The sequence below is a fragment of the Podarcis cretensis genome (genome assembly GCF_951804945.1).
Source record: "Podarcis cretensis genome assembly, chromosome: 1".
Taxonomy (NCBI): domain Eukaryota; kingdom Metazoa; phylum Chordata; class Lepidosauria; order Squamata; family Lacertidae; genus Podarcis; species Podarcis cretensis.
This window is the reverse complement of record NC_137170.1, coordinates 113,438,475-113,451,786: the sequence shown is the minus strand read 5'-3', so window position 1 is coordinate 113,451,786 and position 13,312 is coordinate 113,438,475. Positions and strand designations below refer to the sequence as shown.

Below are 13,312 nucleotides of genomic sequence, written 5' to 3'. Positions count from 1 at the left end.
TGTGTGTGTATATATATATATATATATATATATATATATATACCTGAATTCTCACAAGTCAAATGCTATCCCTCTTTTAATATGCTTGGTTTTATTACCTTGATACGTACTTTGATTAGAAAACTGGAAAATGCTGCTGCTGAATAAATCTAATGTGTGTTTTATCATTGCCTGTGTTATCATTGATGGACTGTAGAGCATTGAGCCACATTCTCATCTACTGGGTAGAATTCAGAAGTCAGAAACAACCACCATTTCCCCAAGGGTAGATATGCTTATACATAGTTTGTAGTTCGAAAGAAAATTGCAGAAAAGGGAATTTGCAACACAATCGCGTGCATATCGGAAAGATTTGAAGTGGTCATTTGCTGTGGCATGACTTTATTTTTTAAAGAGGTGTGAACTCCCCAAATTCTTATTTATTTATTTTTAAGCACAGATAAGTTCAGGAACCTGGAACAAGAAAACTTCAACTTAAAAAAAAAAAATCCCTATGAATGCTTTCTGAAAACTTTTGTTGTTGATTAAGCAATATATAAAACTTATCAAATAAGATAAAATAAATGTACACTGTTCAGTTCAGGTCCATGGGATTGTTAGCAGCCAAATGCAAGTAAGTAGAAATAAGTCTGCAGAGGGTGATCATGGTGGAAATGCTTTGTGGCTGAATCAAGGCGTTTTCCTCTCTTAAGGACACGGTTGTCATTTATTGTGAGACAGAGCTAGTGATTGGCCACGGTGCCCCTCCTTTGTATTGTGGTGACTTCAAATGCACTTACTTAGTCCAAGCACAGAAACGTCAATAGCCACATCCATAATCACATAGAAGACCTATTCAGGTAGCTTTTCAGCAAAGAGGTCAGTTGCAAAACTGCCTGGCAGGAGGAGTAAAGGTCTGTTGCTGCCAAGAATGGAGAAGTTTGATTCAGTACATGTTTAAAGCTGAATCTATCGGATTCACACTTCCCCCAAATGATATGTGAACTAAAATTGCTGGCCATTTATGTGTGTGTGTGTGTATTATTGAAAAGTGTTCAGTTTTAAAGAAATAAAGTGGTGCAAAGGAAAAAAAGGAGAAAGCTAGCCTTAGAAATTTGCATGCACCTGGATTTTGTGGTATAGTTCTCCAGATGAACAATGTTTATCAAAATGTATATATTATGGGAACGGCATAATATATAATAATGATGTTGTTAGTGAAAAATAACATCCCAAGTGCATTATATTAGGGTAAATGGCTTGCAAAAATGTACATTAGTCAAAGCTGTGTATTAAAATGTGCTTATTAGAAATTTGCACTAAAATGCTGATGAATGGGTAATAAACTTGGGAGACATCTATATTGCAACAGTGCTCTTGCATCAGCTTTAAGATCTCAGTTCTTTCATTGATGATAGCTTGGGCCTGGCACAAGGACAAACAACCTTTTCTGATTAGAAGCCATTTCTTGAAGGGAAGTTCCATTTAGGTATCTTTCAAGGCATTTAACAGAAATCTAATTTCAATATCCTGAGCCCTGCTTGGCATTCACACAAAGTAGCATGGAAGAAAATATGGGATTTTCTTGAGCTGCTGTACTGTCCTGTTGTGTGGCTTTCTCTCTTTCTGGTGAACGGAGGTAAACTTTAATTGAGCTAGTTTTTAATGATTAATCAGAAAACCTTAAACAAACAAAACCTTTATCCTGTTCCTTTTCCAAGACCATTGTGCCCATCAAATCATGTACTGAACCAATAATTTCCTAATAGAAAAAAATCTAAGAAGCTCGGCATTGTAAACTCTTTGGGCTTAATTTGTGCCAAGACTCACTCCCAGCATGAGCATTTCCCTCAACACTGAGCAGTTGTATTTTATTTCATTTAGATTTGTATCACTTCCAGCTCTACAATCCTATGATTTTGTGATTAGAAATTTCAGAGAAGTTATATTCACCAGGCAAGATAGAAGAGTCTATAAGAGCACCGTGGAGACAACAGTTTGCTTCAAAATGTTGGCACATTCTGGTAACCGTATATGCACCCAATACAAAGAAAGCAGATTTCTTTAAAAAACTGGAGCAAATGTTATTAGAACTAGAAAACCACAAGTTAGTTCTGCTTGGAGATCTGAATGGAGTACCATCTCCAGAATTAGACAGAAATGGGAAAAAGAGGAAATCGAACCAAGGGAAACTCCCCAAATCATTTAATAATCTACAAGAGAATCTGGACCTAATTGATATCTGGAGGCATAAAAATCCAATAACGAAACAATTCACGTACTTTTCAGAACCACATCAGAGTTGGGGCAGAATCGATCAGATCTGGGTTTCAAGTGAATTATCAACAAGAACAATGAAATGTGAAATACAACCCAGAACCCTTTCTGACCATAATCCAATACTGTTGGAAATAAAATGTAAATCATCTGGCCCATATAGATGGAGATTGAATGAATATTTACTTGAAAATGAGGATATAATTGAAAAGGCTAAGATTACCCTTAAAGAGTATTTTGAAATGAACCTGAATAAAGAAACAAAAATTAATGTAGTCTGGGACGCCAGTAAGGCGGTCCTAAGAGGATTGTTTATTTAGCAAAATGCATTCAGAAAGAGATTAAGAGAATCAAAGAGGGAAGAAATAGTCAAGCAACTGGGGGAATGTGAGAAAAAATTAATAACGAACCCTAGTGACGAAAGGACCAAACAAATCTATAAAATGTTGCAGATGCAATACTCGATATTGATAAGTCAAGAGGTAGAATGGAGAATTAGATCAATGAAGCAAAAGTATTTTGAATCTGCGAATAAAACGGGGCGGTTACTGGCGTGGCAACTTAGAAAAAGGAAAAAACAGAACGTGATTAACAAAATCCAAGTAGAAGGACAAATACTTGAGGACCCCGCTAAAATAGAGGAAAGGTTTCTTCAATTTTACAAAAACTTGTATAAAAAGGAAGAGGAAGACACGGAAGAAATTGATAAGTACTTGGAAAAGAATAGAAAAGAACAGCTGACGGATGAGGAGAAAAACTACTTAAACAAACCAATAACGGTTGATGAGATCAAGGAAATAATTAAGAGGATGAAATCAGGGAAAGCACCAGGCCCTGATGGGCTATCCCAAAAGTACTACAAAGTCTTAGAAGAATATCTGGTCCCGGTTCTCTGCAAAGTAATAAATAATATCCTACAAGGAGGTTCGGTGCCTGACTCTTGGAAAGAGGCGCACATCACGTTAATCCCCAAATCAGATCTGGATAAGCTGGACATAAGAAACTATAGGCCGATATCACTACTCAATAATGATTATAAAATATTTGCAGGAATAATGGCAAACAGGCTTAAAGAATACCTATCGAAATCTATCCATAAAGACCAAACAGGATTTCTCCCTAACAGGCATTTAAAGGACAATGTAAGACATATAATAAATATTATGGAGTACCTGGAATTTAAGATCGATGTCCCCGCAGCCCTAATTTTCATTGATGCCGAAAAGGCATTTGATAATGTGTCATGGAGGTTTCTACTAAAAGGTATGGAGAGGGTTGGTATAGAGGGGCCCTTTTTGGAGGGTATAAGGGCGATCTACGCAGAACAAAGGGCCAAACTAATTATTAATAACAATTTAACTAGCTCATTTGTGATCTCGAAGGGTACAAGGCAGGACTGCCCTTTATCCCCCCTCCTATTTATTATGGTACTGGAAGTGATTACAAATAAGATCAGGGAAACGCCCGAAATAAAGGGAATTAGAGTAGGGGACAAAGAATATAAACTAAAAGCATATGCCGACGATTTGGTGATATCGTTAGGAGAACCAGTAGTGAGTATCGGTAAAGTTATAGAGTTGCTTGAGGAGTTTGGAAATCTGTCCGGCTTTAGGCTAAACAAAGTCAAAACTAAAATGCTGACAAAGAACTTAACTAAAGAGCAAAGCAATCTGCTAGAGTCGAAAACAGGAATTAAGGTGGTGAAGAAGGTGAAATACCTGGGCATTTGGATCTCCGTGAAAAATATAAATTTAGTAGAAGACAACTACAAAAAGACCTGGAAGGAGATTAAAAAAAGATCTGGACACCTGGGGCAGGTTAAGATTGTCTTGGTCGGGCAGAATGGCTGCAGTTAAAATGAGTATTCTCCCAAGGTTGCTGTTCCTTTTTCAGAATATTCCGGTGATTAGGGGCACGACAGCATTTAAGGACTGGCAGAGAACCCTGTCCAGATTCATTTGGCAGGGCAAGAGAGCAAGAATTAAATTTAAATTACTTACAGACCGTAGTGACAGAGGAGGATTTGCCGTTCCTAATCTGAAACTTTACTATGAGGCCGCGTGTCTGTGTTGGATCAAGGATTGGATTGCCTTGAAAAATGTAGACCTGCTGGATTTGGAGGGGTACGATGCCAGATTTGGCTGGCATGCGTATCTATGGCAAGATAAGGAAAGAGCCCATAAAGGATTCTCCAACCACATATTTAGAGGTGCACTACTCGAGGTATGGAACAGAAATAAGAAACTTCTAGAAAAAGACACCCCGTGGTGGTTATCACCAGTTGATATTCTGACAATTAAAAAACCTAATATGGAAGGTCAAAGATGGACCTATGAGGATCTATTGGTAAAATCAGATAAAGGGTGGAAGCTCAGACCCTATGAAGAACTGAAGGATAAATTAACAACCTGGTTGCAATTTTACCAAATTAACTCCCTATGGAATGAGCATAAAAAAATAGGGATGAGCGAGAAAAAGTCCAGATTTCAGGTGGAAATAATAGAAGGAAACTCCAAACTCCTATCTAAAATGTATAGTCAACTATTAGATTGGGATATGAAGGATGAAGAGGTAAAGGAGGTGATGACCAAATGGGCCATAGACCTTGGTTACAATCTGGACTTCGACAGATGGGAGAAACTCTGGAATAAGGACATGAAATTTACAGCATGTGTTGACCTTCGAGAAAACTTACAAAAAATGATGTACAGGTGGTATCTTACCCCTGTGAAACTGGGGAAAATGTATAAGACGGGGGACAAGTCTTGCTGGAAGTGCAGGGTAAAGGAAGGAGACTTCCACCATATGTGGTGGACCTGCGAAAAAGTGAGAAGGTTTTGGGGACTTATCTATGACGAGCTAAAAAAGATCTTGAGATATACCTTCCCTAAAAAACCCGAAGCCTTCCTTCTAGGGATGGTTGGGAAGGAGATTAGACAAGAAGATCAAACCATGTTTCAATACGCAATGGTAGCAGCCAGGATACTGCTGGCGCAAAACTGGAAAACCCCTAATATTCCAACCATCAGGGACTGGCAATCCAAATTATTCGAATATATAGAGTTAGCAAGGATGACACAGAAGATCAGGCAGCAGAAAAATGAAAAATTTATTAATGACTGGAGCAAATTTTTTATATATATGGAAACAAACTTAGGAAATATTAAAATTTCAGTGGGCGATACATAAAGTTTGAGAGGTGTAAATAAAGGAGATAAAAATACCCCGTAGGAAGATAATGTGGGATTACAACTCAAGCCGTTTTGAAGGGAAGTCAATCACTGTTGGTGACGGGTGGGTGTGTTCTTTGTTAGTGTTTTTTGGTTGTTGTATTTGTTGGTGAGTTTGGGTCTTGTTTTTTGACGTTGTTTACCTTTGTTTTCCTTTGTTTTTGCTTTGTTTTTTATGTTTTTCTTTGTGATTTTCTTTTCTCATGAAAAAGAGCTTAATAAAAATAATTTAAAAAAAAACAAAATGCAGGCACATTCACTTTCCTTAAACATCTATTTGATATCTTTTTGCTGGATTACTGTCACCCTCTGGAACTGGAAAAAGCATTCTCAGCATCGCATCAGAGAGGAACGTGGGGGCATAGGAGAGCGGGAGCCACAATAACTTGGCATCCCATCCAACTCCATAGCGCGTCCTTGGGTACTTGGCGGTCAAGGCATGCTCCATACACTTTGTGACCTTAGAAACATCAGGATCACACAGCCTTCTCATGGATAGCCTTTGCAGCCTTAAATCTGCTAGGAAGATAAAAGACCCCATCAAATCAAGTGAAAATCCAGATTTTTAAAGCTAAGGGAACAGAGATCAAGACACAACTGTAGTTCTAAAGCAGCGATGCAAACACTTTACCCCACTAGTCATGCTCCGCATAAAACTCAGCAACTCCTAATTCATTCAACAGCAGTCAGGTCTGCATAAAATACAGCGTGAAACCCCATTACCTGCAGCTAACACAATTTCTTGAGTCATCTGTGCACCTGTTTTTCTAAATGTGTCCCATGGGGTGTCTTGCTGTGCCAGTCTTGTCCTAGAGGTACCATTGTGAAGTTGCATTTTGCCAGTTTCTGTTCGTAGTAGCACATTAACAGTTTGGACAAAATGGGAGGACTTTCAGCACTGAAGATGCTGATTCAGTAAGGCTCAGCAGCTTGTTAGATCTTGCCTGCCTCACAATTCACCAAGATTATTTTACACTCAGAAGGTGCCCTTCCGTTTCCCTTGTCAATGCAATCCAGTTTAAGAGACGGCATATACATATAGCAAGATATTTTGGATGCGACCTGTAATGTTTGACTATAACAGGATCTATAAGACCTCCCTAGATCCTAGATCACCCATTCCCACCACCCTTCTGAGTAATACCCCTCCCCACCTTCTCACTATATAGAAGGGTCTGGTGACTTCTGTTTCAGTGTATCTGAAGAAGTGTGCATGCACACGAAAGCTCATACCTAGAACTAACTTAGTTGGTCTTTAAAGTGCTACTGGAAGGAATTTTTTTTCTTTTCTTTTGTTTTGACTATGGCAGACCAACACGGCAACCTACCTGTCCCTAGATCCTGTGAAAGCTAAGTTGAAGAGCATAGGTGAAGTTATGGCAGGTGAAGTTATTTGCCTACCTAGTTGTCTATCATGTAATTGACTCTCCAAGGTCTCAGGAAGAGATCCTACCTACTGCCTGCTACCTGGTCCTTTTAATTGGAGATGCCAAGGATTAAACCCAGGGCCTCTGGTATGCAAAGCTATGCACTACCATTGAGCTATGAGTTGGTGCTCCAAATAATAATTCCCCATGGTCACTTTTCTCTGCCTTCATGAAGTGTGATCTTTTGAAAACGCATGTATCTCCCAATGCATTTGATCAATGGCATTCCAACTCGGGAAACAGTTCAGGCTCCCTCCCACCCCACCCCATACCTCCCTATCGAAACCGAAGCTCTTTCCCATCACAGTCAACAAAATGATTCGAAGCTGGAAATCATTCATTTTCAAAAAATTAAGTTTGGTATAACGCCAAGTAATCCTTGCAGAAATCATCACATAATTGGAATAAAATGCAGGCATTCAAACCATCCCAAATTTTTGTGCTGGACATTTGCACTTACAATCAAGGAAGTATTTCTCCCCGTATGAGTCTCTGGCCTCTGGAGTCAGCTGGTTCCACAGTCTTTGTAGGTCTCTCTCAATGTCCCCTATATTAGTTACTCCTGTCTTAAAGAATCCTGGCTCGATAATGCTCACCTTTACTCCGAAATGATGCATATCCCTCCTAAGAGAAAAATTTTAAAAACTCATCAGTTTGTGGTGGGTTTTACCAATCCAATTAATGGTGCAATCTTAAGGCTGTGGGGCAGGTGAAACTGAAGAGGATGCACGTGGCATATGCAATGTCCTGCTGGATGTTAATAAAAGAATGGTAAAAGTTAGGCCACGTGAGTCTTATTTGTTTGCTTATGGTTCCCTTCCCATTGGAATAAATGGGATCAAGCTATACCAGGCAGAGATTAAGATCACCTGCTGCTACCCAAGATCCTCTTAGCCAGAGATGTTGAGGATTGAACATGGGACCTTATGCATGTCAAGCAGACAGTGCTGGCGTGTTGGCTTCTCACCCAGAATGGGGTCCTGTAGGTGGAATCTGTGCCTGCATATTGCCTCCTGCAAATCCAAGATTGTGCCACCATTACAGGAAGCAAATGCTCCTGACTTAGCTTTTTCCATGCTGTAGCCCTGATGCATCCTCTTCCACAGTAATCCTACAACTGACTATTATAAATAGTTGTGACAAATGAGTTTTGACCTTCCTGTCTTCTTTTCCACGTGAACCCACAATTATACTTTTCAGTCAGTTCAGCCTGAGTTGCAGGCAGTCACAGATGTGATTGAACTTTCTGACAGTAAGAACTGTTGGACAGTGGAGCAGACTCCTTCAGGAGGTGGTGAACCCTCTTTCCATTGGAGGTTTTTAAACAGAGGTTGGGTGGTCATCTGTCCCGGGTGCTTTAGTTGAGATGCCTGCATTTCAGGGGGTTGAACTCGATGATCCTTGGGATCCCTTCTACAACTCTATGATCACAGAGACAGTAGTAATCTACCATCTGTCACCCACAAGTCCACGGCAACTCACCGCAAAGTGTCAGAGAATGCCTCCACTCCCCATTTCGACACACAATAGCCACCCCCTAGAAATGCCAGGCGACCCAGAACACTTGACACGTTGACAATCCTTCCTTTATTTTTTTTCAGGAGGGGGAGGAGCTTCAAGGTAATCCCAATCAGCCCCATTAGATTGACATCCAGGGTTTTGTAGAAATCATCCAGCTGCATCCAGTCGGTGGGGGCCATGGGTATGGATCTCCCAGAGTTATTTACCAAGCCATACAGTCCTGTTTGAGTATTTTAGGAATAATAATAAAAAAAAATGTGAAGAAGCATGGACAGGATATCAGAGAATGAACTGGTAATGTGGGTTTGGAGACTTGTCCTGACCTCAGATTGTTACACTATATATCTATATATGAAAAATTTCTGGCTGTAATTTGTTACACTATGTATTCTTACACTAGCAGAAGTAAATGATATCACATGAACAATACTTTTATCTTGACATTTTGCACTGTGTATAATTGTGTTTTAAAAACTGAAATGAATCTAAAATGCATATACCTAGGGAATTCTGGAGCCCAGGTGCCTCAAATCAAGCTTAATGTTCGAGAAATAGCGTATGTCATTTAAACCCCACAGACGTTGTAGACCATCTGGACAAGTTTTGAGCAAACCATTCTGAATGGATGCTCAATTCAGGTTGCCTCGAGGTGCCCCCTGTCTTTTGAAAGCAAGGCTGCGTTCTATAGGCTGCTTACCTACACCCTCAGTTTCTGCCCGGACAAACTCCACAGCCTTGTCAATACTGCCAGGGTCCGTTAGATCAAGCTCCACAGTTTGCAATGACAAGGAAGTGTTGGCTAGTAGCTCCTGGCTCCCTTCCTTTGAGAGACACGCAGCAATGATGCGGAATCCTTTCTGGTCGAGGTACTTAGCCAGAGCATGGCCAAAGCCACTGTCGCATCCAGTGATGACAATATACTTCCCCCTCAGTCCTTCCACTTTTAGGCAGTCTCTGATGAACCAGCAAACCGCGATGGAAAGGATGACAGCCATCATCCCTATCTGTCCGCCATCTGAAACAACATCAGGACAGCAGTGTGTGGACCTATCTGCCACAAGTGCCCCCTGTCTTTTGGGCACTTCACAGAGGCTTTTGTTTCCCGTTCCAGTTTCATTGAATCTTCCCATCAGTATAAGTTGGCAGTTAGAGACTTCTGGCACAACCTGAATAGTATCCAAGAGTAACATGCTTTGGAGGAGCAGATTCCTCCACAGCAGTTTCTCAATTGTTCTCTGCTGCTTTCAAGATGGCATCTGCTCTATATTGGCCACTAACTCCCATCTGAAAAACCCTTCAATGTGAAAAAAGGGAGCTCAGTTAGCAGTTGGGGCAGTGCCCATTGTGGTGAACATTCATTAGTATTCAGGGCAATGATGAACACAGGATAGTGAAGGGAGAGGGGAGGGGAGTTTGATGGCTCTCAAGTGATGTGGAGGACTGTGTTCTTTCTGTTACTTCCCACAATGCCATTCTGCAATGGAAACAGATCGCAACCCTGAGCAAACCGCAAACTTTGGGCTCTTTTTGGTGAGTATAATGACCCCTCTGCTTTGTGTTTTGTATGCTGATACTGGTGCTGACAATCTATAGTCTGATCTATCAGAGACTAGATTTAGCATGGTGTGAGAGTGCCTTTCTTTCTTTCTCTCTTTCTCTCTCTTTCTTGACTGCCTTTCATTAGCCTGACCATTGTAACAAAAATGTGTCACAGTGTTTATTCAGCAAGTGATGCCAAGGAAGTTTTCTATCTGCACATCTTTGTATATGAAGCATGCAAAACACATGTTTGCTTGGGCAAATGAATGCTCTTAATTGTGAGGCGATGTAATGATGATATCTTGGCATGTTGTTAGAGTTACACAGGGAAGTTGTAAGCAATAAAGTCAGCAAATATAGCCAGAAACATTTACAGCAATGCTATTTCTCTATAAAGGGGACGCAGGTGGCGCTGTGGGTTAAAGCCTCAGCGCCTAGGGCTTGCCGATCGAAAGGTCGGCGGTTCGAATCCCTGCGGCGGGGTGCGCTCCCGCTGCTCGGTCCCAGTGCCTGCCAACCTAGCAGTTCGAAAGCACCTCCGGGTGCAAGTAGATAAATAGGGACCGCTTACCAGCGGGAAGGTAAACGGCGTTTCCGTGTGCGGCTCTGGCTCTGGCTCTGGCTCTGGCTCTGGCTCTGGCCAGAGCAGCTTTGTCACGCTGGCCACGTGACCCGGAAGTGTCTCCGGACAGCGCTGGCCCCTGGCCTCTTAAGTGAGATGGGCCCACAACCCCAGAGTCTGTCAAGACTGGCCCGTACGGGCAGGGGTACCTTTACCTTTACCTTTACCTATTTCTCTATAAAAAAAATTGGTGCCAGAACTCACCATGAATGCCTCCCTTATTCTTTTATAATGGCAATGGCGCCCACCTGAGAGGGGCCGGAACTGAGTTCCGGCTGAAAAAATGCCCTGATTTACAGTAATTATTTAAACCCTCCCAAGGTGTCATACAATTAAAATACAGTACAGTACAAAAAAAATTGAAAATTAAGAGCCGGTAAAAATAAATCACAAACGTTCACCCTAAAAAAATACAAAGACACAGCACACAAACCATCAGCAGAACAAAACTCAAGAAGAAAGAGACAGAAATATGTGGTCCTTCAGTGCTTCCCTAAACACTTGATGTCAGAAGTGAGTAAAGCCACATTCTGAGTGGCACATGCTAGTGATAAGTGGGGCCAGAAAAAAGCTTTACCTCAAAGCGATACCCACATTGATACTTTGGTAGAAATGCTTGATAAATTATTTAAGGAACACCACAGGTATCTCCACTTATCCTCCCACCAGGAAATTCACCAGGAAATTCTTATGCTGATGTTCATCAGCATAAGATACTAGTAAGGCACTGCAATTGAGTACCTATGGATCTATCTCCATGAGCCTTTTATCTCTTAAATCTCTGTCAGATAGAAAACTAATTATAACCAGCAGGCTCAAGGAGAGCACCAATTACAGCAGCCACATGAAATGCAGGCCAGAGATAAAGGGGAATTTAAATCAGGACTGCCCATTTCATGACCCACTCAGCCAGACATAGCTCACCCAGCAGCTGTTGACGGTGGTATACCAGGTCTTTGACAACCTGTCTATGCCACCCCAGGCAGGATCCCCATTATCAAGCTCTTGGTAGAATTAGCTTGCTGGGTCATCAACTGAGCAGACCTGCTTTAAGTGATGGGGGAGGGAGCTCAGGCAGAATCATTAAGGCACATCCATAATTGTTTTGGTAAGGATTTCAGCCCTATGTGCACTTACTTGTGAGTAGGTACCACTGGACTGAGGATTGTTCCCTTGAAAGAGCAAGACACCGAGCCTAAATACACTTACTTTAGGAAGCACCAATGAACAAATCTCAGGGCCTGGTCTGACGATATCTGAGGCCACCACTTTCCTGAGATGACTATCAAAGAAAGACATTGACATTGCCTTGGGTTCCATGGTAGAAGAGAGACTGGATATTAATGTAACAGCAGCAGCAACAACATCAATAAATTAAATAAAATGAAGATCACCATCATCATCTATACAATACTCATAGAGTGGGACCTATTTTTGATTATTCAGCCTATATGTGATAGTCACCTGTCAATACACTGACTGCGATATCTTCTGAACCATTTTGCCAAGGCGTTGGTTTTGTTCCGTGACTTGTACTTACACTCTGCAGAGATGTCTCTCCAGCTCATTGCAGGGTCAGAACACTCAATTCTCGGGTTTTATGCTGGTTTCAGAATGGATGGTAGTTGGGATTTCAACTCATGAGGCTTCTCAGTAGCATCTGCACAGTTACATCTTTCTGGCAGTCTTGTGATTTTCTTCCAGGCATTTACTGGCACTAGTCAGGTCCTTGAGACGGTGGATATCTTAATGCCAGTGACCCCAGCTGACCCTTTCACTCAGGCTTAGCCTGATTTATATCCTTAATGCATGCTTCTCCCACCTCAGCTGCCAACAGAAGGCGTGCCAATTCAAATTAGAATAACTTTTTGAAATCTGAAAGCTGCCCCCTGCTCATTTGTGTGCAGATCTCCTCCCTGTACTGTTCAAAGAATAAATAGATTAAGAAATGATTTGAGGGACTTGCCATCTTGTGGGTGTTAACTGCACAGCATCCCCAATAAACTATTTCATTCATTATCTGGCAGGCAGGTTTTTGGACTTGAATAGTAGAACCTGGCTACATATTTGAAAATTTGAGAAACAACACATGTAGGGAGGGTATCATTACTTCTCTCTTTCTCTTGGTGATCACTCGTAGCCGAGTAAGATTGTCTTCCATAAGCACTGTTTTAACAACGAGTCCATAAGTGACTGTGGAGGCCAATTCTGGATCCACACATCCTTCCACAGTGGGGACATTGGTTTCCGGGTGGGAGTTGATCCCAGTGTGGATTTGCCAAGCGTGCCTTCCTCTTAGCATATTTCTCCCTTGCATTCTGAGTTTGAGTGTCTTCAAAGTCCATGACACCTTTGGTAAAGGCTGTTCTCCAACTGGAGCACTCACAGGCCAGTGTTTCCCAGTTGTCGGTGTTTATACTACTTTTTTTTAGATTTGCCTTGAGACAGTCTTTAAACCTCTTTTGTTGACCACCAGCATTACGCTTTCCATTTTTAAGTTCAGAATAGAGTACAGTGGTACCTCGGGTTAAGAACTTAATTTGTTCTGGAGGTCCATTCTTAACCTGAAACTGTTCTTAACCTGAAGCACCACTTTAGCTAATGGGGCCTCCCACTGCCGCTGCACCGCTGCTGTGCGATTTCTGTTCTCATCCTGAAGCAAAGTTCTTAAGCCGAGGTACTATTTCTGGGTTAGCGGAGTCTGTCACCTAAAGCGT

The 13,312-nt window shown here is 41.4% G+C and overlaps 2 protein-coding genes across 4 annotated transcripts in view; one reads left to right on the top strand and one right to left on the bottom strand.

Annotated features, from left to right (window-relative positions):
* The window catches only part of LRP2 (LDL receptor related protein 2), a 145,462-nt gene extending 145,295 nt beyond the window's left edge, over positions 1 to 167 (top strand). Inside the window, 1 exon segment of the mRNA XM_079974771.1 lies at positions 59 to 167. The gene's annotated coding sequence lies outside the window, so the exon portion shown is untranslated.
* A 5,565-nt stretch (positions 168 to 5,732) lies between these two features.
* Positions 5,733 to 12,276, bottom strand: LOC307218710 (retinol dehydrogenase 5-like). Of its 3 annotated transcripts, XM_079981454.1 has the most exons (5): positions 12,136 to 12,276; positions 9,132 to 9,449; positions 8,396 to 8,654; positions 7,374 to 7,537; positions 5,733 to 6,005 (listed from the first exon to the last, which is right to left on the bottom strand). In XM_079981454.1, the coding sequence occupies exons 1-5, from the start codon at positions 12,161 to 12,163 to the stop codon at positions 5,752 to 5,754; spliced, it is 1,023 nt and encodes a 340-aa protein (XP_079837580.1). In that variant the 5' UTR covers positions 12,164 to 12,276; the 3' UTR covers positions 5,733 to 5,751. The 3 variants fall into 3 exon arrangements, with proteins under 3 accessions (XP_079837580.1, XP_079837578.1, XP_079837579.1); XM_079981452.1 differs by lacking the exon at positions 12,136 to 12,276 and having other exon boundaries at positions 9,132 to 9,955; XM_079981453.1 differs by lacking the exon at positions 12,136 to 12,276 and having other exon boundaries at positions 5,733 to 6,002; positions 9,132 to 9,955.
* Positions 12,277 to 13,312: the final 1,036 nt, after the last annotated feature.